Source organism: Pseudorca crassidens, chromosome 15 (assembly GCF_039906515.1).
Source record: "Pseudorca crassidens isolate mPseCra1 chromosome 15, mPseCra1.hap1, whole genome shotgun sequence".
NCBI lineage: Eukaryota > Metazoa > Chordata > Mammalia > Artiodactyla > Delphinidae > Pseudorca > Pseudorca crassidens.
The window spans coordinates 21,827,144-21,849,655 of NC_090310.1; the positions used below are offsets into that span (position 1 = coordinate 21,827,144).

A 22,512-nucleotide genomic window follows, 5' to 3' on the forward strand; every position below is an offset into this window, starting at 1 on the left:
ACCACTTGCTGAAGTGACTGTCTTTTTTTCCATTGTATATTCTTGCCTCCTTTGTTGAAGATTAATTAACTGTAGGTGTGCGGGTTTATTTTTGGGCCATCTATTCTGTTCCATTCCATATGTCTGTTTCTGTGCCAATAATCACGCTGTTTTCATTACTGCAGCTTTGTAGTATTGTCTGAAGTCTGGGAGGATTATGCCGCTTGCTTTGTTCTTTTCCTCAGGATTGCTTTGGCAATTCTGGGTCTTTTATGATTCTATATAAATTTTAGGATTATTTCTTCTAGTTCTGTGAAAAAAGTCATGGGTAATTTGATAGGGATCACATTAAATGTATAGATTGCTTTGGGTAGTATGGCCATTTTAACAGTATTAATTCTTCCAGTCTAAGAGCATGGGATATCTTTCCATTTCTTTGAATCATCTTCAGTTTCCTTTATTAATGTTCTATAGTTCTCAGTCTCTCACCTCCTTGCTCAGGTTTATTCCTACATACGGTAAGTCCCCTACATATGAACGAGCTGTGTTCTGAGAGCTCGTTCGTAAATCCAATTTGTTCGTATGTCCAACAAAGTTAGCCTAAGTACCCAACTAACACAATCGGCTACATAGTACTGTACTGTAATAGGTTTATAGTACTTTTCACACAAATAATACATAACAAACAAACACAAAAAACAAAGAAAACATTTTAAATCTTACAGTACAGTACCTTGAAAAGTACAGTAGTACAGTACAACAGCTGGCATACAGGCGCTGGCACTGACTGAACAGGCAAGAAGAGTTACTGACTGGAGGAGGGAGAGGAGGTGGGAGATGGTAGAGCTGAAGGATCCTCAGCAATAGGAGGTGGAGGGCGAGCTGCAATGTCACTCATGCCTGACGCTGATGGCACAGGTTCTGGTTCCTTGCTGGATTCAATTCTATCTACCCACTTGAAAAAATGATCCAGTGATACTGTACTACTGTACTCTCTACAGTACTGTACAGTAAGGTACACAAAAGCACAACCACTTGTAGAAGATGCACGCACGTGACAATATATGCCAGACACATGAACTGACTTACGTGATTGGACATGCAAATGCACATTTGCATCTTTGAAAGTTCGCAGCTTGAAGGTTCGTATGTAGGGGACTTACTGTATTTTATTTTTTTGGATGCGATTTTAAAAGGGATTTTTTTTTTTTACATTCCCTTGCTGATATTTCATTGTTAGTGTAAAGAAATGCAACCAATTTCTGTATGTTATTCTTGTATCCTGCTACCTTGCTGAATTCGTTTATCAGTTCTAGTAGTTTTTGAGTGGAATCCTCAGGGTTTTCTATATAGAGTATCATGTCATCTGCATACAATGACAATTTTACCTCTTTGCTTCCAGTCTGGATACCTTTTATTTCTTTTTCTTGTCTGATTCCTGTGCCTAGGACTTCCAATACTATGTTGAATAGAAGTGATGAGAGTGGGCATCTTTGTCTTCTGGATTTTAGCAGGAATGCTTTCAGCTTTTCACCATTGAGTATTATATTGGCTGTGACATCCCACAGCTTTTGATGTTAATTTTTATTTTCATTTAGCTCAAAATATTTTTTAATTTCTCTTGATATTTCTTCTTTGACGCATGTGTTATTAAGAAGTATGTAGCTTAATTTCCAAGTATTTTGGAATTTTTCCAGCTGTCTTTCTCTTAATTGAGTTATGAGAATAAAAATCCTTGCCTTGTTTCTGATCTTAGGGAGAAAGTATTCCATCTTTCACCATTAAGTATAATGGGTTTTTTGCTTTTATTTTTTTAAACCACTTTTTTTGTATGATTAGCATATAAAAAGCTGTACATATTTAACACATACAAAAATGTAATGTCAGTGTAGGTTTTTATAGGGTGCCCTTTATCAGACTGAGGAAGTTCTCTTGTATTCCTAGTTTGTTTATAGATTTTTATCATGAATGGGTATTGGATTTCGTCAGATGCTTTTGCTGCATCAATTTACATTATGTGATTTTCCTTCTTTCGACTATATTACATTGCTTGATTTTCAAATATTAAATCAACCTTGCATTCCGCCAATAAACCCCACGTGGACATGGTGTATTATTCTTTTTATATATTGTATGGAAGTCATACATATTTCTTTTCTTCTTTTTTTTTTTTGCGGTATGCGGGCCCCTCACTGCTGTGGCCTCTCCCGTTGCGGAGCACAGGCTCCAGACGCGCAGGCTCAGCGGCCATGGCTCACGGGCCCAGCCGCTCCGTAGCATATGGGATCCTCCCGGACCGGGGCACGAACCCGTGTCCCCTGCACCGGCAGGTGGACTCTCAACCACTGCGCCACCAGGGAAGCCCTTCTTTTCTTTTTAAAAAATTTTAATATTTGATTACTTAACAAAAAATGTTAGGTTGGTAAAGCATGTTATTAATTAATGAAGCTATATGAGTGAATCTATTTTTAGTCTTGGCAGCCCTGAAAGAAAAGCGTTTTTGAGTTAATTAGCAACATCATAATGCAAGAGTTAATACTAATTTGAAATAACAAAGTGGAAGGAAGCAGCAGCGTGGAAAGACTGAATGTGAAAACCCAAATGCTAAAAGATACCTGTAAAAGAAAAGGAGAAGAGAATTAATGTTTTGGTGAAGTTTTTTTTTTTTTTTTTATAAATGAGGTGTCATTTTCTGTTTTAAAGATAATCTATTTTTAAATAATTTCAAACTTACATAAAAGCTGTCAGAACTGTACAGTTAACTCCTATGTCCCTATTCATCCACATTCCCCAGTTGTTAATATTTCACAGCATTTGTGAAGCACCTTTTGGTACTTCTATAATAGCATCTATAACTTATACTAACAATTGATTCCCTAACTACTCTTGCATTGTATGCCAGGCAATATGTTAGCCACTTTACTTATCTCATGTAGTTTTTACAGTCACCCTCCAAGGTATCCAGTATTACCCCTGTGTCACAGGTGAGACTGCTGAGGCTTAGAAAAGTTCAGTCAGTATCCCCAAGGCTTCACTGGCTAAGTAGAGGTTTCAGACCCAACTCTAAAGCCTGTGCTTGTTCCAATATCCATACAGTAGACACAATTCTAAATTCAGGGAATTAAAGGTACATGTGACTAACACTACTTGGTGATCTGACCTTTCCCTAACCCCATCTTTTCTATTTCAGGACCCCTCTTGTTACTGAATGCTGAGGAAATCGCGGAGCAAATAGGGAATATGTGGAGGACGATATATAAATTGACCAAGACCTTAGCTGATGTGCCTGCACCCAGGCGCTTAGCAGAGAATTTGAAAATCAAGATTGATAAATTCAAGCAGCACATCCCTATCCTCAGCATTTCCTGCAACCCAGGAGTGAAAGACCGGCACTGGCAGCAGGTCCCTGTCACCGCCCACCCCCAGCCAGCCCAGCCCAGCCCAGCCCTGGTCCTGGTAGCCCTTTGGAAGGCAGAAACCATTAACCGGTCAAGCTTTTTCTTTCTAAAAGGAGAATCTACTTGAGGCCAAGGGAGTAGTAAAGGGGGTGATAGCCTTTTGAAGGAAGGGGATAACTTCCTGCCTCGCCACATAAACAGGCCGATCCTTTTCTTTGGGGACCCCATTGCTGGTGGTTGAGTATTGTTCCAGCCAGTGGCCACAAAGGCTCTCCTAATCTGCTTTCCTAAGCAAATGGCTGTTCAGTGTCCTAAAAGGTGATTAGGGTGTTACATTACAATGGGAGGGGCCTGTATTTGTTCCTTAACCTAGGCTACACAAAAGAGAAAGTCACATTTATCCCTGGGGGCTCCTAACAATGCCAGATGATTCCTACTTCAGCTTCCTCAACCAGCAGGCTATATTCAGAAGTAATTTTGCCCTCTTTTTTCAGCCCTTTGGGTCTATAAATGAGGATAATAAATATTCTCCCTAAAAATGATGGGATTTTTATAAGCAACCAAATGTGAGGGTGATAAATGTAGTATGATACTAAACAGAAGAAAGAAAACTCACTGTGTTTCTAAAATAATTGTCACATTCAAGAGCTAGCAATGGCCTTGAAACATCTTCTACCAGGGAATTGCTCTTTGTGGAGGTGAAGAAGAGACTGGCTCTCCGTAGGCAAATTGCTCTCTGACTGGGCCTGAAATTCTCTCCCTGGGAACCATGCACAAGACTGAGGACATTGTCTCTAGAAGGACTCAGTCTGAGAGCATAACCATTAGGAGTATTTTGATCTCCCTGGGACAGCAGAGATCTTGGTACATGAGAGAGTCAAGATTTTTCTGTAGAGAGGAGCTGCTTTCAATTTCCCAGAAAGCCTTGAAATTTGCTTAAAGACTTAAGCAAAGATGGAAAGAAGTCAGAGCAAAGGTCATCTGGTAGACTTTGGGTCTTGAGCTGCCCCAGCAGAGGGATCTGCACAGCGGCAGCTGCCCTCACTTGGTACTCATAGGGTGCCTCTCCCTGCGGAGCTAGCCTGACTAGAGCTTTGACCATTTAGAGAGTTAGGTAGACAGGTGCCCTCCAGCAGTGCTAGGTCTCTCCATGAGATGACATTTTAGAAAGTGTCCTCATCAATGGCATTTAAGCAGTGCTCTAGGGGTGCTCAGAAAGCCATCCCCTCCATCTGGTGCTCCCCCTGTGATGACAGCATTCTCACACAGGGGCACTTTAAAAATCCCAACCATTCCTAGACATTAATAATTCTCATTTATAGGCCCCTTAGATGGACAGATTGGGGGAAAAAATTCCCTGGAATTAAAATAATAATAACAATAATAGCTAAAGTGTATGGAGTACCAACTTTGTACTGGGTACTGTTATATACTTTATGCGGATTCTCTCATTTCATCCTCCCAACAACCCTTTGAAGTAGGGACAATAAATTGTCACGTGGCCAGTGAGGGGTGGGGAAGAGAATTGGAATCTAGGTGTTTTTGACTCAGCCTTGATGTGTGAAAAGGGGGCAAGAAATATCAGGTCAGAGAGAGGGAGTGGACAGTAGGGGGCAGTGAGCTATAGATAAGAATGGAATGTGCTATATTCCACTTACTATAGGCAAGAGGTAAGGTGGCTCCTGAGTAAAGAGCACCTACAGTGGAATCTCAATGGGCTAAATAGTTGAAGATAAGCTCAGAAAGGACAAAGGCCACAAGGTACCCTCAGGGTTGCCCCGACTCAGAGCCCATTTCTGCCTGTACTGTAGGTCACACAACAAGCCCGCCCAGTGACAGCCCCAGGCTTGGGGAAGCATTCTCAGTTCTAATGCCTAACTCAGGAGATCCTTGTGCACAGATTTGGCTCCGGCAGGGGGGCTCTGTAGGCTAAACCACCTGTAGCTCTCAAGACTACAAAATGGATCTTCTGGGGTCATGAGGCGGTTGTGTTGAGATTTCTGACCGTTTCCCAGAACTTAAGCAGGAAAGGCTAGTCTCTGTATTTGAGACATAGACTTTATTGCTACTGTGGTGTAAAACAAGATGGAACAAGGTAACACTGTACTGATATGCACCAAAGCTGGCCTCTAGGACACTGCTGCCCAGTGGAAATATACTATGAACATATGTATAATTTTAAAGTTTCTAGTAGCCACATTTTTTAAAGTATAAAAAAGGTGAAATAAACCGTATGACTAGATTTAACCAAACATATCAAAATCACTATCAGTTCAATAAGTAATCAGTATAAAAATGTTAATGTGACCTTTTACATTACAGTTTTCATACTAAGTCTTTGAAACATGGTGTGCTTTTATACAGCACATTTTGATATGGACTAGTTGCATTTCAAGTTCTCAATAGCTACAAGGGGTTAGTGGCTATGTATTGGACAGCATAACTTCAGTTTCTTAGAATTAGATCAGATGCCTGTTAATCTCTATACTCGACAAAAGCAATTTAAAAAATAAAACTACAGATCTCTGAGTCCTTCCATAGGCCAAGTATTTACTGTGTCAAGTGCTTTACACAGTTATGTCATTTAATCCTAGAGATAGTGTGTTGTCCTAAGCCATACTTGCAGGTATTAGAGAATAAATGAGAGCCCTGGGCCACCAGGAATAATTGTGCAGTTTATGCTCTAGGGAATGCTATTTTTGTGCACGACAGTGGGAATTGTACTTTCTAGAGTTATGCAGTATATAATCTGCACAATTATACATAGAAGACCTGCAGGAAACACTAGAATATGATGGATGAGAGCTTTGGAGTCAGAATCAGATACAAGTCCCAATTCTGCAATGGCTGTTATGGTCCATTAGCTAGATGATCATAAACTTAATTTCTTTGTCTCAGTTTCCTTGCATGTAAAATGGGAGTAATAATATACCAGTATCTTCCTCATCATGTTGGGAGGATGAAATAAGTACATAAAGCTCTTAAAACCAACCTACCGCATAATAAGCCCTCAATAAATGTTAATTACTTTTATTATTTCCATTACCTCAGTGGTCCTCCAGGTGACCTCAGAACCCAGATTGGAATCTGTTTGAATTAGCTGGTTCACTCATGCTTTCACTCCACAAGTGCTTATTGATGCCTACTGCCTATCAGGCCCCAGGGACACAGGGCTGAATAAGACAGAACATGATGTGATTTTCATGTCTCTTCCTGCTCTGACATTCTTTAGTCCTGCTGGAGCTGGACAGAGACAAAACTGGGCAGTAGGTGAGGTTTTTTACAGAGCCTCATTCCCGTTAACCCCTGTGCTCTTCTTGAGCACACATAACCCTCGTACTGCCCAGATCTCTCAGTCCCTGAGAAAAATGTTCAAAGCCATCAGAGACTTCATCAAAGAACTTTCACAGGGATATTTTCACTTAAAAGGTAAGGTTGGGGTAATATTTACACCAAAGGAATGGGCACAGGTGCTAACATTTCCAACAAGTTAGTACACTGGGTTGGAAAGGAAGATTTTGGTGGGGGAGTCATCTAGCTAATAGACTTCCTCCTTTTATTCAGCAAATGCTTACAGCAGCTTCTGTCATGGACCAGGTTTTGCAGTCAGCCCTGGGAGCACAAAAACAAACCAGACCTGGTTGTGAGCCTCTAAGGTGCCCACAAGTTTGCATTATGCCAATTCCTGGTGGGAGAACAACCCCCAGCAAACCAGACACAATGCAGGGTGGGCCCTAGGCCACCGCCCAAAACCTTAGACCTGCGCTGTCCAATTCAGCAGCCACTAGCTACACGTAGCTATTTAAATATAAATTAAGTAAAATTAAATAAAATTTGAAAATCAGTTCCTCAGTCACACTAGCCACCTTTCCAGTGCTCAACAGCTGAATGTGACTGGTGGCTCCTGCACGAGACAGCACAGATATAGAACATTTCAGTCATCACAGAAAGTCTACTGGACAACACTGCCTTGGAAAATACACCCTTGTTTTTCTCTTTGCAGATTAGTGAGATTGTCGGCTATGAAGTAAAGCCCACTGAAACGACTTGCCTCTCAAATATGCTGGAATTTGGGTTTGGCAAATTCATTGAAAAGTAAGGCTTCTCCCTTCAGAAAGTTTTTTCGTCAAAGTGTCTATGAATTCTCACAGTTGTATGACTGAATGGCCGCATAGCAGGCTGCTTTTCTCATTCTGGTTTAGGGTAACCTCTACTTCAGCTGACTAGCTGCTGGTGAAGCTTTCATTTCCAGCTGCAGAGTTGATGTCAGATTATGACTAGAAAATTGAGTCAGAGATTTTATTTCAAAAAGAAATTTTTTTAAATAGTTCTCTGAACCTGAGCCTCAAGCCCAGCTCTCAGTGACTTTGGGCAAAACCATTTCACCTTCCTGGGCCTCAGTTTCTTCCTCTTTAAACAAACAACAGCAGCAAACAGGAGTGGCTCCCTGAGCTCTAAAATTTCATGAAATATGGTCAAATGAGAGATCTCTTCACTTGCTTTCTCTCCTTCTCCAAATGCCCCTGGAGTTCATATGTGAGAATTTGTACTATTTGATCTGCTGTTTTTAGGACCAGAGATTCTCAGGACCCTGTTTGTTTTTCCACACTTCCTTCAGGGTGATGCGTAGGGAGATGTATTGCTAAGACTAGAGACCCTGTTAGGCAACTGGGTTTGGTTCTCACTCAACACGTGAGATTCTCAGACTGTGACCCCAGACCAGAGGCATCAGCATCACCTGAGAACTTGTTAGAAATGCACATTCTCAGGCCCTACCCCAATCTGCTGAATCAGAAATTCAGGGGATTGAAAGCTGAAATCTGGGTTTAAACAAATCCTCCATATCAGCGCTGTTCAGTGCAGGAGCCACTAGCCACGTGTGGCTACTCAGCCTTTGAAATGTAGCTATTCTGAATTTGATGTGCTGAATGTGTAAACTATAGGCTGGATTTCAAAGACTTATTAAGGAGGGAAAAAAAGCAAAATATCTAATTATTTTAAATATTGATTGTATGTTGAAATGATAATATTTTGGATTTATTGTGTTAAATAAAATAGTTTCTTTTTACTTATGTTAAATTGGCTACCAGAAACTTTGAAATGACATATGTGGCTCAGATTATATTTCGAATAGACAGCACTGCTGTAGGTGATAGTGATGCCTGCTAGAGTTTGAAAGCCCTTCCTTTATACTGGGGCAGGGCAAGCACCTAATCTAAGGTCCTTCCAGGCCCCCAAATCTGTCTGCCACCTGAATACTCTGATGACCCCCAATACCACCACTACTGTCCCTCTTTAAGGAGCAGGTCTACAGACACAGGCTTTTATTTTATTTTTTTAAATTTTTATTGGAGTATAGCTGATTTACAATGTTGTGTTTCTGCTGTACAGCAAAGTGAATCAGTTATACATATACATGTGTCCATACTTTTTTAGATTCTGCATAGGCCATTACAGAATATTGAGTAGAGTTTCCTGTGCTATACAGTAGGTCCTTATTAGTTATCTATTTTATATATAGTAGTGTGTATATGTCAATCCCAATATCCCAATTTATCCCTCCTCCCCTTTCCCCCCTGGTAACCATAAGGTTGTTTTCTACATCTGTGACTCTATTTCTGTTTTCTTAATAAGTTCATTCGTACCATTTTTTAAAATTCCGCATTTAAGTGATATCATACAAGACACATGCATTTTTACCAGGTTTATGCTATTTTATTAAAGGGCCTCAATTTCCCCAATAAGATGTTCCCAAGAAATACCAGCTCTAGAACACTTATGCTGCACTGAGCATTTTATATGAATTAACCAACTTATCCATCACAACACCCTAATATTCTAGCTAATTTTATTCACATTTTACAGATGAGGAAATAAATTGATTAGCGAGATTAAGCAAATATCCAGAGGTCACAAGAACTAAGACCTGAGCCCAGGCTAGCTAACTTCAGAACCTTATCCATTACCCTTTACTGCCTGAAAAGATAAACCCATCAAAGGAGACAGAGACTGAGCAGATACACAGCACACTGCCATGCTTCATGCCAATGTGCTCAGCTGTGACAAATCTAGAAGTGGTGTTTCCTTGGCCAAGTTGTTTACCTCTATGTGCCCAGTCTCCTTATCTGTAAAATGGAAATAATAATAGTAGCTAGGTGATTGGAGTTATTGTGAGGATTATGAGAGAAGGCGTGTAACCTGAACTGATTTAGCATCTAAGTTCTCAGCTACTACCTATTAGTGAAGTGTGATGTTCCTTGTATCCCACTATCCCATAGTTAAGGCAGTTTTATCACAGCCCGCAGTTAGTGAGCATCTTGAGTACATTTGGATAAGGTCAACTCGATATACTTCATGGACTCCCAACCTCATTAATTCCTCCCCTGTGCAATTATTTGCATAATTATAAGTCATAAGGCACATTGCAAGCATTTTATCTTATTTAATTATACCAACAATGCTTGATATGAGCAGATGGGGACCGAAAGCCTGTCAAGTGATTGGGTCATGGCCACACCGCCAGCCTGTTTGTCTCATACTCATCTGGATTGGCACCTGCCTTTATTATTCTCTATATGCACGCTCATTTTGGTTGTCTCCCAAGAAGGTCACATTTAGAATGAAGACCATGCTGCTGAGGTGTTGATCAGTCATTGTCTGGCGTTATCTGGGCCTCTTCTACATCCCTACATGAGGCCAGATGAGGGTTTTCAGCTCTATTTAGTTGAGCTGTTTGGCTGACCACATGTGAGCAATTCTTTTGCTCCTCTGACAAAGAGAGAGGAGAAGGCACATAGTAGGGGAGGAAGAAACACCAGATTAGCAGTCAGAGGAACTGGTTCTGGCACTCCGCAGCTGTGTGTGTGGCTTTGGACATGTCACTTGCTTCCTCTGGGCTTCAGTTTCCTGACGTGAAAGTAAAGACCAGATGGTCAAGGATACAGTGAAAGGCAGTGCTGAGGCAGAAAGAATAATCCCTCCTTTTCCTTCCAAAACCTTTGCTTCCCAATTTTTTAGCCACGCCTGCATTTAGTACCCAGCTCTCCTGTGGAAACAAGAAGAAAGGAATTTATCTTCCCCTTCTCTCCCTCCCTCCCCCTTTCTATAGAACAGAGGGTCTGTAGGTGGATGGATCCAGTGCATCGGGAAGATAGCAGGTGTTTTTTTAAAAGGTAGGGACAGGGAGTGGGAAAAAAGCCATCATATAAATTAACAGAAAGTCTAAGACCTGAATAAGAAGTCAATAATAATTCTGAAGTAAATAGGAATAATAAGGAGTAAATTAAAATGGAAAAAGGAAGTCTTGTTTTAATGGCCTTAAAACAGTTGTTCTCAACCTGGGGTATCCACCCCCAGGGGACACTTGGCAACATCTGGAGACATTTTTGGTTGGCACAACTGGCAAGAGGTGGGGACTGGGGTCGTCAGCTACTGGCATCTAGTGGATTGAGGCCAAGGATGCTGCTAAGCCTCCTGCAGTGCACAGGACAGCTCTTCACACCAAAGAATTATCCAACCTGTATTAGTTTTCTAGGGCTGCTATAACAAATACCATAGGCTTAAGCAACAGAAATTTATTTTCTCACAATTCTGGAGGTTGGAAGTCCAAGGTCAAGGTTTTCAGGGGGTTGATTTCTTCTGAGGCCTCTCTCCTTGACTTGCAGATGGCTGCCTTCTCCCTGTGTGCTCACATGGTCCTCCCTCTGTGCGTATCTGTGTCTTAATCTCCTCTTCTTATAAGGACACCAGTTATGTTGGATTAGGACCCACCCTAATGACCTCATTTTAACTTAACTACCTCTTTAAAGACCCTATGTCCAAACAGGGTACCTCACATTTTGAGGTACTGCTGGTTAGGACTTCAACATATGATTTTTGGAGGGATACAATTCAGCGCATAACACAGCCCAAAAAGTCACTAGCGCCAAGTGTAAAGAAACCCTGCAAAACACTGGAGCTAGCTGGTAAATATTAGAGTAGGATGGTAAACATTTTAGTAAAATTAAAGACTTTTTAAATTTCTCTAATGGCTGAGCTGAAATTCCTCCTTTGATGTGTTTTGAGGCCTCCTCCGTTGATGTTACTGTCGCTGTGTTCTCTCTTTAGACTGGAGCCCATTGGTGCAACTGCCAGTAAGGAATACTCTCTGGAGAAAAACTTGGAGAAAATGAAGTTAGACTGGGCTAACATGACGTTCAACTTCGTGAAGTACAGGGACACCGTGAGTCTCAGTCCAACTGTTCGGCCCCCTGAGAGCAGCCCATTTATTATGTAGTAAATTACAGAAGGAATTCGTTTCAGAACTGCAACAGAACTCAAAGAAGAAGGATCTCTAACTAATCTGTTTTAAAATTTTTTATTGAGATATAATTGACGTATAACATTGTGTAAGTTTACAGTGTACAGTGTGTTGATGTAATAGTTTTACGTATTGCGGTATGATTACCACCCTAGCTAACACCTCTATCACCTCACATAATTATCCTTCCTTTTTTGTGGTAGGATAATTAAGGTCTAGTCTCTTAGCAGCGTAGAAGTTTTTAATACAGTATTGTTGTCTATAATCACTATGCCCTTGCGTCAGATTGTTTCCTCCTGTCCGCCTTCCTGTGCCAGTCAGCCTTCTTCCCAGACACCATGGAGGGATGCATTTTCAAATGAGAAAGGCCTTTGGATTCAGAGCAACAAGATTTCTGTTGAAAAAGAGCTGAGCAAGCCTCCTGAGTTAGCATCTCCCTGGGAGGGCACCCCAGGTCTCTCAGAAGTATACCTGAGGTAGACAATACTTAGCACTTCTCCAGTGTTATTAAGTGCAGAAATCACCTGAGAATCTTTCTAAAGTGCAGGTTCTGAGTCAGCAGGTTTCAGCTGGGGCCTGAGGTTCTGCAGTTCCAACAAGCTCCCAGATAATACTGAAGCTGTGGTCTCTGGACCGTATTTTGAAGAGCAAAGCTGTAGACTTTCTTATCACTGGCGCTTGTAGAAAACTTGTAAGTTCACAGAGTGCCTGTGGAGGTGCATAAACCTGAAGGGTTTGCTCAGCCATCTCTGGGGTCTGGCTTGCTCTTGGGATGGGCCATGGGTAGGAGGACTTGCTGCTTGGGTGAGCTGTACATCGTGGAGGCAACAGGCAGAAACTCACATACTGCAGGCCGTCAGCTCTTAAACCAGTGCATTTCAACCCTGGTACACTTCTGGTCACTCAGTTCCAAAGTGTGTGTGTTTGGGGTAGGTGGCTGGAGTTCCCACACTACCTACCACGCAATTCTCTGACACCAGCTGGGTGCCTTCCAACTCCACTCAACTCTGACACTATCTACCTGGAGACAGCATCAGATCCCACAGGGTAAGGGCTCAGTCCTACAAGACTGCGAACCCCCTCACCCCCCTTCAGATGCCAGTCTCAAGCCCAGGGTATCACCTGTGCTTCTGACCGACCAGCTATAGATTGGAGGTCCCAACGACACCCTCCTTGGGTTCAATTAAGTTGTTAGAACTCAGAGAAACAGTTTACTTACTAGATCACTGGATTGTTATAAAAGGATATAGGACCCAGGAACAGCCAGATGGAATGCCTACGGGGAAGTGGTGTGGAGCTTCCATGCTCTCTCTGAGCATGCCACTCTCCCCAAATCTCTACATGTTCACCAACTCAGAAGCTCTCTGGACCCTCTCCTTTTTTTTTAATTTAATTTTTTTAACATCTTTATTAGAGTATAATTGCCTTACAATGGTGTGTTAGTTTCTGCTGTATAACAAAGTGAATCAGTTATACATATACATATGTTCCCATATCTCTTCCTCCTTTTGTGTTTTTATAGAGGCTTCATTACTTTGGCATAGTTGATTAAAACATTGGCCACTGGTGATTGAACTCAATCTCTATCCCTGTTCCCCTCCCAGAAGGTCAGGATGGTAGAACTAAAAGTTCCAACCCTCTAATCACAGGGTTGGCTCTCCTGGCAACCAGCCCCCAACCTTCGGTGTGGTCTAAAAACCCACCTCAATAACAAAACAAAAGATGCCTTTATTGCTCTCATCCCTTAGGAAATTCCAAGGGTTTTAGGAGCTGTGCCGGCAACAAAGACCAAAGATACGTTTCTTATTATAAATCACAATATCACTCTGGCCTGAGCATCCGTATTTTTAAGGCACCCCTGGTTTTTCTAAAGTGCAGTGTGGATTGAGAACTAAAACCCTAAAGGCTCCCATACTCCTCCCTCCCCCAGGCTGCATGTTATCCTTTTGTGACTTCTTTTCCTTTTTGTCTTGATGCCTTGATTTCTCTTGACTAAGAACTGTAGACAAGCCAGTGGGAGGGAGGAGAACTGGGGGCCTCTCCCAGCAAGACCAGGCAACCGTGTGTCCCAGCAACTTGCTGTTACAGAATCTGATTGGATTAGATACTGCTAGAGGCTGTGGGGCTGAGATGAGCAGTTAAGTCGGGGAACCTGATAACAGCTCAGTTACATCTGGCCACTCTTCAGAGTTTTTGACTGAAGTAGCTATAGACAAGGGTCAACAGTAAAATGGGAATCGAGGTACCAGTTCATTAATAGCTGGACACCTGTCAGTGCAGAGCTGCTGGTAAAAGGGGGATGAGAGAATATATCCTTGCTCCAAATTAACCACCCAGATGTAGGTTTGAAAGAAGTGAAAACAGGGCAAGAAAGACCAGACCTACCACAAAGGGACAGACCCTTATCAGCTTTCTTGCCACATGGCCCAGGAGGAAAAGTCCATCTACAGGGGCTAACCTTTAAGGCACAGTAACCCTAACTACCAGGAAAATATGGCCAAATAATTATTTAGTCAGAAGTTCCCAAACTTTCTTGGTTCACGGTGCTGTTGGTATCTGAGTACTTTTTAAATGGTTCCCTTCTCTAGTCCAAAAGAAATACATAACAGCTTTATTTATGAAGTAATTGGGTTCAAACAACTTAAGTATTTGTGTCCCATCAACTGAACAAAGGTCTGGGAAAAAGTGCGTATAAATTAAAAGAAAAACATTTGTATTTTGTTTTAAAATAACCACAGTTATTTGCTGTGAGTTTGCTGCAGTGCCCTGGGGCACACTGTTTGGGAGCCAAAGGTCTAGACCTAACCAGATTAGCAGTTGATTCTACCTGAGGGAGAGCCTGGAAAACAAGTGAACAGAAAAGCAGGAACACAGGGAAGGGGACAGAACTCCTCCTCTTCTCAACAGATGCTGGTTGCAGATCTAGGCTTGGACTGTATTTGATTTCTGCAAAGGAGGTAAAAAGGTCTTTAAGAATATTTTCCAGGAAGAAAATAGAAAATTCCACCTCCTACAAGACATAGTGTCCCACAAGCGTGGAGATCTGAGCTGTGAGGACTTTGAGGGTCAGCGGTCTTGCGATTTTGACGGGGTGCTCATTTTTATTCACAGGATACAAGCATCTTGTGTGCAGTTGATGACATTCAACTGCTACTTGATGATCACGTGATAAAGACCCAGACCATGTGTGGCTCTCCATTTGTCAAACCAATAGAAACAGAATGCCGGGTAAGAGGAAATGAGGTTGAATGTTTTGTGATGGCCTGTTAGCTCCAGGTTTCTTGGAGGAGCAAGAAGGTTTTTTTTTTTTTTTTTTTTTTTTTTTCTGGCTGTGTGGCACGAGGGATCTCAGTTCCCCGACCAGGGATCCAACTCGTGCCCCCTGCAGTGGAAGAGCGGAGGCTTAACCACTGGACCACCAGGGAAGTCTCGGAAGAAGGTTTTTAAGTCCAATTAACAAAGAAACTCACTTTCTCTTGATGAGGAAAAAAAAACAACAAAAGACTGAAAGCAGTAACCATCCAAGTAAGCCTTTATAACAGTCTGCCAGACTGAGCTTTTGCAACAGTCTGCTAAAAGAGAAGGTGAGATTATTTGAATGCACCAAACCAAAGTACATATGGAAAGTACCTTATGGGCTATAGTAATCTAGAATGTAAATTACACGAGGTTTGGCCTCCTTTGCTCTTTGTCTGTGGAAGTGGGATAGGCTAAGGACACCAACTTGAGCCAGACTGCCTGGGTTCAAATTCTGACTCTGCCCCTTATCAGTTGTGTGACCTTGGACAAGTTACTTGAATTAGTTGTATGTCAGTTTCTGCACCTGTGAAGTGAGCTTTGTGATAATATCTCCCTTATAAATCTGTTGGATTAAATTGGTTTCACATACATAAAGCACTCAGACCATCACTTGTCACAGAGTAAGCCTTATAAATATTACTGTTGTTGTTGTTATTATTATGATGATTATTCCACTAGGAGAAGAACTCTATGAGGGCAAGGACTCTTGTTTTTTTCTCAGTGCTGTATCCACTTTGCCTAGAAGAGTGACCAGGACATAGTGGGCACTCAATAAGTCTTTGTGGAACAAGTGAATGAGTGAATGCATCCATTTGTCGGTGGGTCTACGATGCAGAGTGGCATGTTAGTGACTCAGATATGAAATGCTAAATTTGCAGAACTGGGAAGAAAAGCTGGTTCGCGTGCAGGAAATTTTGGATGCCTGGTTAAAATGTCAAGCCACCTGGCTATACCTGGAACCAATCTTCAGTTCAGAGGACATCATAGCCCAGATGCCAGAAGAGGGCAGGAAATTTGCCATCGTTGATAGTTACTGGAAATCACTCATGTCCCAAGCCGTGAGTTTTTTACTACCTAGCACATCTCACCATCAGGAATGTGGGATGCCGTACAGATGTTCCTCATTGTGCAATGCAGCCGTGTCCCTTGAAACCTATTAGTAAACTGGATTTTTGCAAATTCAGTATCTCTATAAATTTTTTCTAATTTCAAAAGTTATTTGTTATTAAAAATTCAAACATGGAAATAGGAAATATAAAAAGTAGAGGCCTTTTGAAATCCCAACTTCGTGGAGGTGACTATTAGCAGTTTGGATAATTTAGCTCTCATTCCTAACGAGGTATAAGATTTTATTTGTTACACGATAATGCAATAAAGCTTTTATAGATTGAGAATAATTTTAGAATTCAGGTAATTCTCTGTATTCAGTTACTCAGTTGTTTAACAAATGTTCAAGGGACCAGCGCAGACTAGTATAGAATGTCGTGGTCTGAATTCCACAATCCCAGAAGTTAAAATATAATTGGCTTCGTCGGTTTCAGGTGCCCAACCCCAGCCCAGTCAACCATGGCCAGAGGAAGAGGGTCATGTTATATGAGCAGTCAACCTTGGGGGATTAGGAGGTGATTAGGGTAGGAGGGTCATTAGTTGATGGGCTGGTCGCACACTCATTACAATAACCAGTCTCAGGATCTGGGAACCTCATGATGATTATCACCTTTTTTTATGGAACCTAGGTGAAAGATACCAGGGTTCTGGTGGCAGCAGACCAACCACGGATGGCTGAGAGGCTTCAAGAAGCCAACCTTCTGTTGGAGGACATCCAGAAGGGGCTGAATGACTACTTGGAGAAGAAGAGACTATTTTTCCCCAGGTATTCAGCATCATTCTCTTGCTTGAAGTTGCGCTCTTGACCCATATATAGGTAGAGTTACATTTTTTCATACTGAGAGTTAGCTTCTACTCATCTATTCCATATTCTTTCTAGGTTTTCCATTCCCCAAAAGACAGCTCTCGGGGGTAAGGTGTGTCTTCACGGTCACTATTTAGAGTGAGGTTGAATAGACACCAATGGAACCAGCATGGTCAAATACCCAATTAGAGGGGTATAGTACTCAAGAGCCTGGACTTTGGAGTTAAACAGACCTCAGTTTGAGTCCTTAGCCACACGTGGCTATCCAGTGCTTGAAATGTGGCTAGTGTAACTTAGAAAGCAATTTTTTTTTTTTTTTTGCGCGGGCCTCTCACTGTTGTGGCCTCTCCCGTTGCGGAGCACAGGCTCCAGATGCACAGGCCCAGCGGCCATGGCTTACGGGCCCAGCTGCTCCACGGCATGTGGGATCTTCCCAGACCAGGGCACGAACCCACGTCCTCTGCATCGGCAGGTGGACTCTCAACCACTGCACCACCAGGGAAGCCCCCTCGCCTGGGAGTTTTAAAAATACAAATTCCCAGACCCAATCCCAGATCAGTTATATTACAATCTCTGGGAAGTGGAACCTTGGCATTGGAATTTTTTTTTTATAACCTCTGCAGATGATTCTAAAGTGCAGCCAAGGTTAAGAACCACTGCTCTATCCAGGTTTCTTTCACCTGGTAGCAACCCCTCTCTCCCAGCCATATAAAATCCACATATACCAGCTTTCTTCCTTTCTTTTGCTGAGTCAAAACCATCTCCACCTTCTATGCCCTAGATGAAAAATGGTGAAGAGGAGTGGGCCTTAGATAAGACTCTAGAAGTAGCTGGCATTCACGCGAGTGTCATCTACCTGTTGGGGAGTATCACCTTGTTGGAAAAAGAAGCTCTTAGAAGAGATTCCAGTAGCCATCTTCCTTTGCTTTGCAATAGGTTCTTCTTCCTATCAAATGATGAGCTGTTGGAGATCTTGTCAGAGACAAAGGACCCCCTCCGAGTTCAACCACACTTGAAGAAGTGCTTTGAAGGAATTGCCAAGCTGGAGTTTACAGACAGCATGGAGATTGTGGGCATGATCAGCTCAGAAAAAGAAATCGTTCCATTCAAACAGAAAATCTCCCCAGCTGAAGCCAAAGTAACTCCACTTACCCATTTTTGGTTCTTATCGTCATAACAGAGTGAAACAGAGAGAGGCAGATTGTATGTTGGTTAAACATTTGGACTCTGGTTCCAGATTGCCTGGGTGTGGAACACTTAGATTACACAACTTAATGACGGGTGACTTTGGGGAACTAATCTTTCTGAGTCTACTTGCTCATCTCTAAGATGGAGATTATACTGCAATTCACATGGCATCCTAAATTTGTGGAAGGATTTCAACCGAACTTGATGTGGAGGCAGCAGCAGGAATCAGATCCAACAACTAATGCTGTTTAAATCCCCGTGAGCAGAGCCCACTTTAAAGAGATCTGGTCAGATGGGGCAGGTGTTTTTAAAGGTGTTTAAAGGGCAGGTGTTTCAATAATATTTCATGGAATTAATGCCATTTAACTCAGATTTTTCATACATGTGCCCTTATCAAATGAGTAAAATGTAAGTTACTTCCACTCTTGCTGAATAGGACGGCACCCAGCGTAGAAATAGACAAGTACTCTTGCCTTGCCGTTTTTGCCACCCACACATTTAAGTTACAGCAACCAGGGATCATACCTTAAAACCAGACACCAGCTAGCTCACGAGCACCTGAGGTCAGCAGGTACAGTTGCCTGAGATTCTAACACTGAATAATATGCTGCACATTCAAATTACCTGTAGAGCTTTAAAAAAATCCAAATGCCCTGCTTGCATCCCATACCAATTAAATCAGAATGTCTGGGAGTGGGAGTCAGGCATCCATAATTTTTAAAGATCTCCAGATGATTCCAGTGCACAGCAAAGTTTGGGGACCACTGGAATAATGCAAGAATTAGAACTGTTCAATTAGAAATGAGCAACTTATTTTATGAACTTGTCAACTAAAAAAAAAATGCACAACCTAAACGTTAAGAGGTGTGTTTTGTTCAGCGGACATTCTTAGGACTTCAAGCTGGAGAGGCAGCATCTCAAGTAACCCTGAGAAAACGGCTTGGAGGAGGCAAGGAGGGGAGATATATAGGAGTTTTGCAACAAAGGGCAGGTAGTCCGAACTTCAAAAGATTATTGTTAATTAAAGAAAACCAGATATCTCAAGTTAAGGAATTTAGTGCTTTTCTATGGATGGGAAAATGCAAAAGTCTAGGCTCACTGAAATCATTCCTTTGATATGCGCGTCAGCTGTCTGGGGCCAGCATCCTGTGTTTTCTCATCCTGAGTTCCCTCAGGGCTCACCAGCTCACTTTGGGAGGTGGCGGCTGCAGTCACTGATGGCTGCAGCATCTTTTGATCACTGATATGGCAGAGGCAATATTTTATTTCTCAAACTGAAGTGTAAATGTGTCATTTGTCTCCTGAGAGAGACATAAATAACTTTATTTACAGTTGTCTTCCAGAAAATGATATGAAAGAAGTGCATGTTAAAAACTCCCTATTGCCCCTTTTTTGAGACATACACTTCTTAGAATACAGTAAATAAGTGTAAAACCAATAGTTAAAGAATACTGGCTTAAAGGTGTGCAAACCTTTGGCCTCCCTCCAGCTCTGTCCAGAGAGAAAGCTGGCTTCTGCCCATGGTCCCTCCCTCCAGGCTTGGCTAACTGTTACTGCCTCTCTGTCTGTCTCAACCCACAGGGCATGGTGGAAAGATGGCTCCAGCAGGTGGAACAGATGATGCTTGCCAGTATGAAGGAAATTATTAGACTTGGGATTGAAGCATATGTCCAGGTAAATGAAAATTGGGGTACACATGCCAGGGTGTTGGTACACCAACAAGAACTTTGGGGACAAGGTTAAATGGAAGCCTGTCTTCTGCTAAAACCCACCCCTCTCCTGCTGAGTAACACCTGACCCCTCTGTGCCTCTTTCTCCTTTCCCTGTAAATCCTGGGGCAGTCTATGTATTTCTGAATATAAAATGTTCGCAGTTAGAAGCAGCAGACACTAGCATAGCCTGTGAGCCAGAACCCTTTGTTTGCTGTGGGGCAGTCCTTTCTGTGAAAATAATTGATGGCAAGCGGTTTATTTAGAGCCCCTCCCCAATTAAGCATCCCCTCCCCCAGGCTTTTTTAACATTACACATGCCCTGAAGGGCACAACTCATTAAGCTCCCAAAGCTTTAGGTGACCTGTGTAACAGAAGGCCTAAGGGAAAAGAACCTGTTGCAATTACTCTTTAGCCAGCTCCCAGCAAGGTTAATGTTGGCAGACTAGATATTTACTCTCCTCTACTTTAGGTGCTCCTCACTTTGGGGCCCCCACCCCTATCCCCAGGACTTTTTCCATCAAAAAAAGGGGTATTCAATTAACACCTTCCCACTAAGTACCAAGGACTGACCCTGCTGCCCCTCTCAGTAGTATTTGCCTTGTAAATGAAAGACCAGTCCTTTGTCCCATGACATATTACAAATCAAAAATTAAGTTAAAGAAAAACGGCTACCTGTATGAAGTTATTTCATGCAATTGCATCTGTAGCCAGACACAGCAAACTTTTTCTGTAAAGGACCAGATAGTAAATGTTTTCAGCCGTGCAGGCAATATACACCAGGCACAACTATTTATCCTTGCCTTTCTAATAGAAAAGCAGCCTTGGATGATGGATTCAGCAGGGGGCGTGGCTGTATTACAGTATAACTTTATTTACAAAAACAGATATGGCCATATTTGTCCCTCAGGCTATAATTTCCCTATCTATAGTTTAAAAAAAGTTAGGGCGGTCATGGCTAAGAAAATCGTGGGGCAGTACTGCAATGTTATGTAGCTATCAAAAGGAGTAGTTATATAAATACCTTCTGAACAACACCTTGATTATAACTATGTAAAATCCCTGGATGGGAGCATTAAAGGAAAAAAAAGAAAGGAGTTGTTGACTGAAAAAAAAATGCACGACATGAGAGTTGTGAGTTAAGTTTTATTTGGGGCAAAATGAGGACTATAGACTGGGAGACAGCATTTCAGATATCTCTCAGAAAATGCTCCAAAGATGTAGGGGGGAAGGTCAGTGTATATGGGATTTTGGTGAAGGGGGAGTACATGCAATCATCACATATTTTTTGCAGAAGGTTGCTGCTGGTCTCGTGAAGGTCGCTGCTAGTCACGAGGAGCAGATGTCACCATGAAGGGTTTTAGTGCTTTCCTAGATACGAGGAGATGCAAGAATTGGGCTCATAAAATGGTTTCCTGAAAATATCTAATTATCTGAAGACCTGTTCTGCCAGTTTTTCCCAGAGCACAGAGTGCCTCATTCCTGATCTCCACCCTGAACTCCTTGCAGGGGGTGTTGAAGGTCAGCAGCTGCAGCAGGTCATAACTTAATCCTTGTAGAGGTGGCTGGCAAGTGACAACTTATAGGCAACAGAGTTAATGAAATTGTTGGTGATGATCCTTTTCTTTTTCATAAAATTCAGGGAGGAAGACATAAATCCGTAATCCCAGAAATGTCAAGCCTTGTAGCCTCGGAGGTTGGGATGAATTTTGTTTTTGTTGAGGGGGTAAGATGGTGGTAGATGTTTTTAGGAAGTCAGTTTAACTCACATAAGATGAACTGACCCTACAATGTGCCCTGCTGCACTTTCCCAGGTCCCTCGTAATCACTGGGTCTTGCAGTGGCCTGGCCAGGTGGTTATCTGTGTCTCCTCCATCTTTTGGACCCAGGAGGTTTCCCAAGCCCTGGTTGAAAAGACCCTACCGGTAAGTGAGCCTGTCATGAAGCTTGTAGAGGAGATTTGAGCTGGATTATGATTTGAATGACATATAATTAGAGTAGCCATTTTTCTAAACAAAAAAATAAACAGCCCCATGGTGTCACAGAAGGCAGGGTTCTCTTTGGGACGGAGATTTGGGAATTAGGGCTGTCCTGGAGTTCTGTAGTATAAGAACTCTCACATTTCTTCCCAGACGGAAATTCTAGGCTGCAGTATCCTGTTTCTTCAGCCTTTGCTTCCAATTGTCAACCCGGCAGAATTTCTACCAGCAGAGACTGCTCATCTTCTTCCTGGGCCAAGAAGCCACCTGGTCCTCTTTTCCTCTACTCTTCCTGCACCATATCCCTTCTTACCACCTCCAGTCCAGCACTAACCCATCTCCAGCTTTTCCTTCAGCTTTCTCTTGAGACCAAGAATGCTCAGGTCCTGCTTGTCTTCAGATCCGGACACACGTATTTCCAGCTAACTCTGCCACCAATGCCTGTACTTGAGGGTTCAAGACCTGGATGGATTTGAGTTCAAATTCTGACACCTCCAACTGTTAGATATGTGACCATGGTCAAGCTACATAACCTGAACCTCAGTCTCCTTGTCTATAAAATGGAAGGAATTGTAGCACCACACCTTACTACTGTGAAGGGTTAAATGAGATGCTAGTAAATTATTCAGTACTTAGATCCTAGGCTATAAACCCCACAGGGCAGGGGGCATGTCTCCTTGCCTCACTATTATATCTCAGAGGGTTAGTGCAGTGTCAAGCACATAGTAGTTGCTCAATAAATATTTTT

At 42.2% G+C, this 22,512-nt stretch overlaps 1 protein-coding gene across 5 annotated transcripts in view; it reads left to right on the forward strand.

Moving 5' to 3' along the window:
* Window positions 1-22,512, forward strand: part of DNAH3 (dynein axonemal heavy chain 3) — a 194,658-nt gene that overhangs the window by 68,788 nt on the left and 103,358 nt on the right. For all 5 annotated transcript variants that reach the window (XM_067706433.1, XM_067706435.1, XM_067706434.1 and 2 more), the window contains 9 exons: window positions 3,170-3,381; window positions 7,381-7,472; window positions 11,484-11,598; window positions 14,788-14,904; window positions 15,855-16,034; window positions 16,713-16,849; window positions 17,825-18,026; window positions 19,658-19,750; window positions 21,600-21,710. In XM_067706433.1, coding sequence (XP_067562534.1) covers window positions 3,170-3,381; window positions 7,381-7,472; window positions 11,484-11,598; window positions 14,788-14,904; window positions 15,855-16,034; window positions 16,713-16,849; window positions 17,825-18,026; window positions 19,658-19,750; window positions 21,600-21,710 — 1,259 coding nt within the window. The remainder of the gene's footprint in view (window positions 1-3,169; window positions 3,382-7,380; window positions 7,473-11,483; window positions 11,599-14,787; window positions 14,905-15,854; window positions 16,035-16,712; window positions 16,850-17,824; window positions 18,027-19,657; window positions 19,751-21,599; window positions 21,711-22,512) is intronic.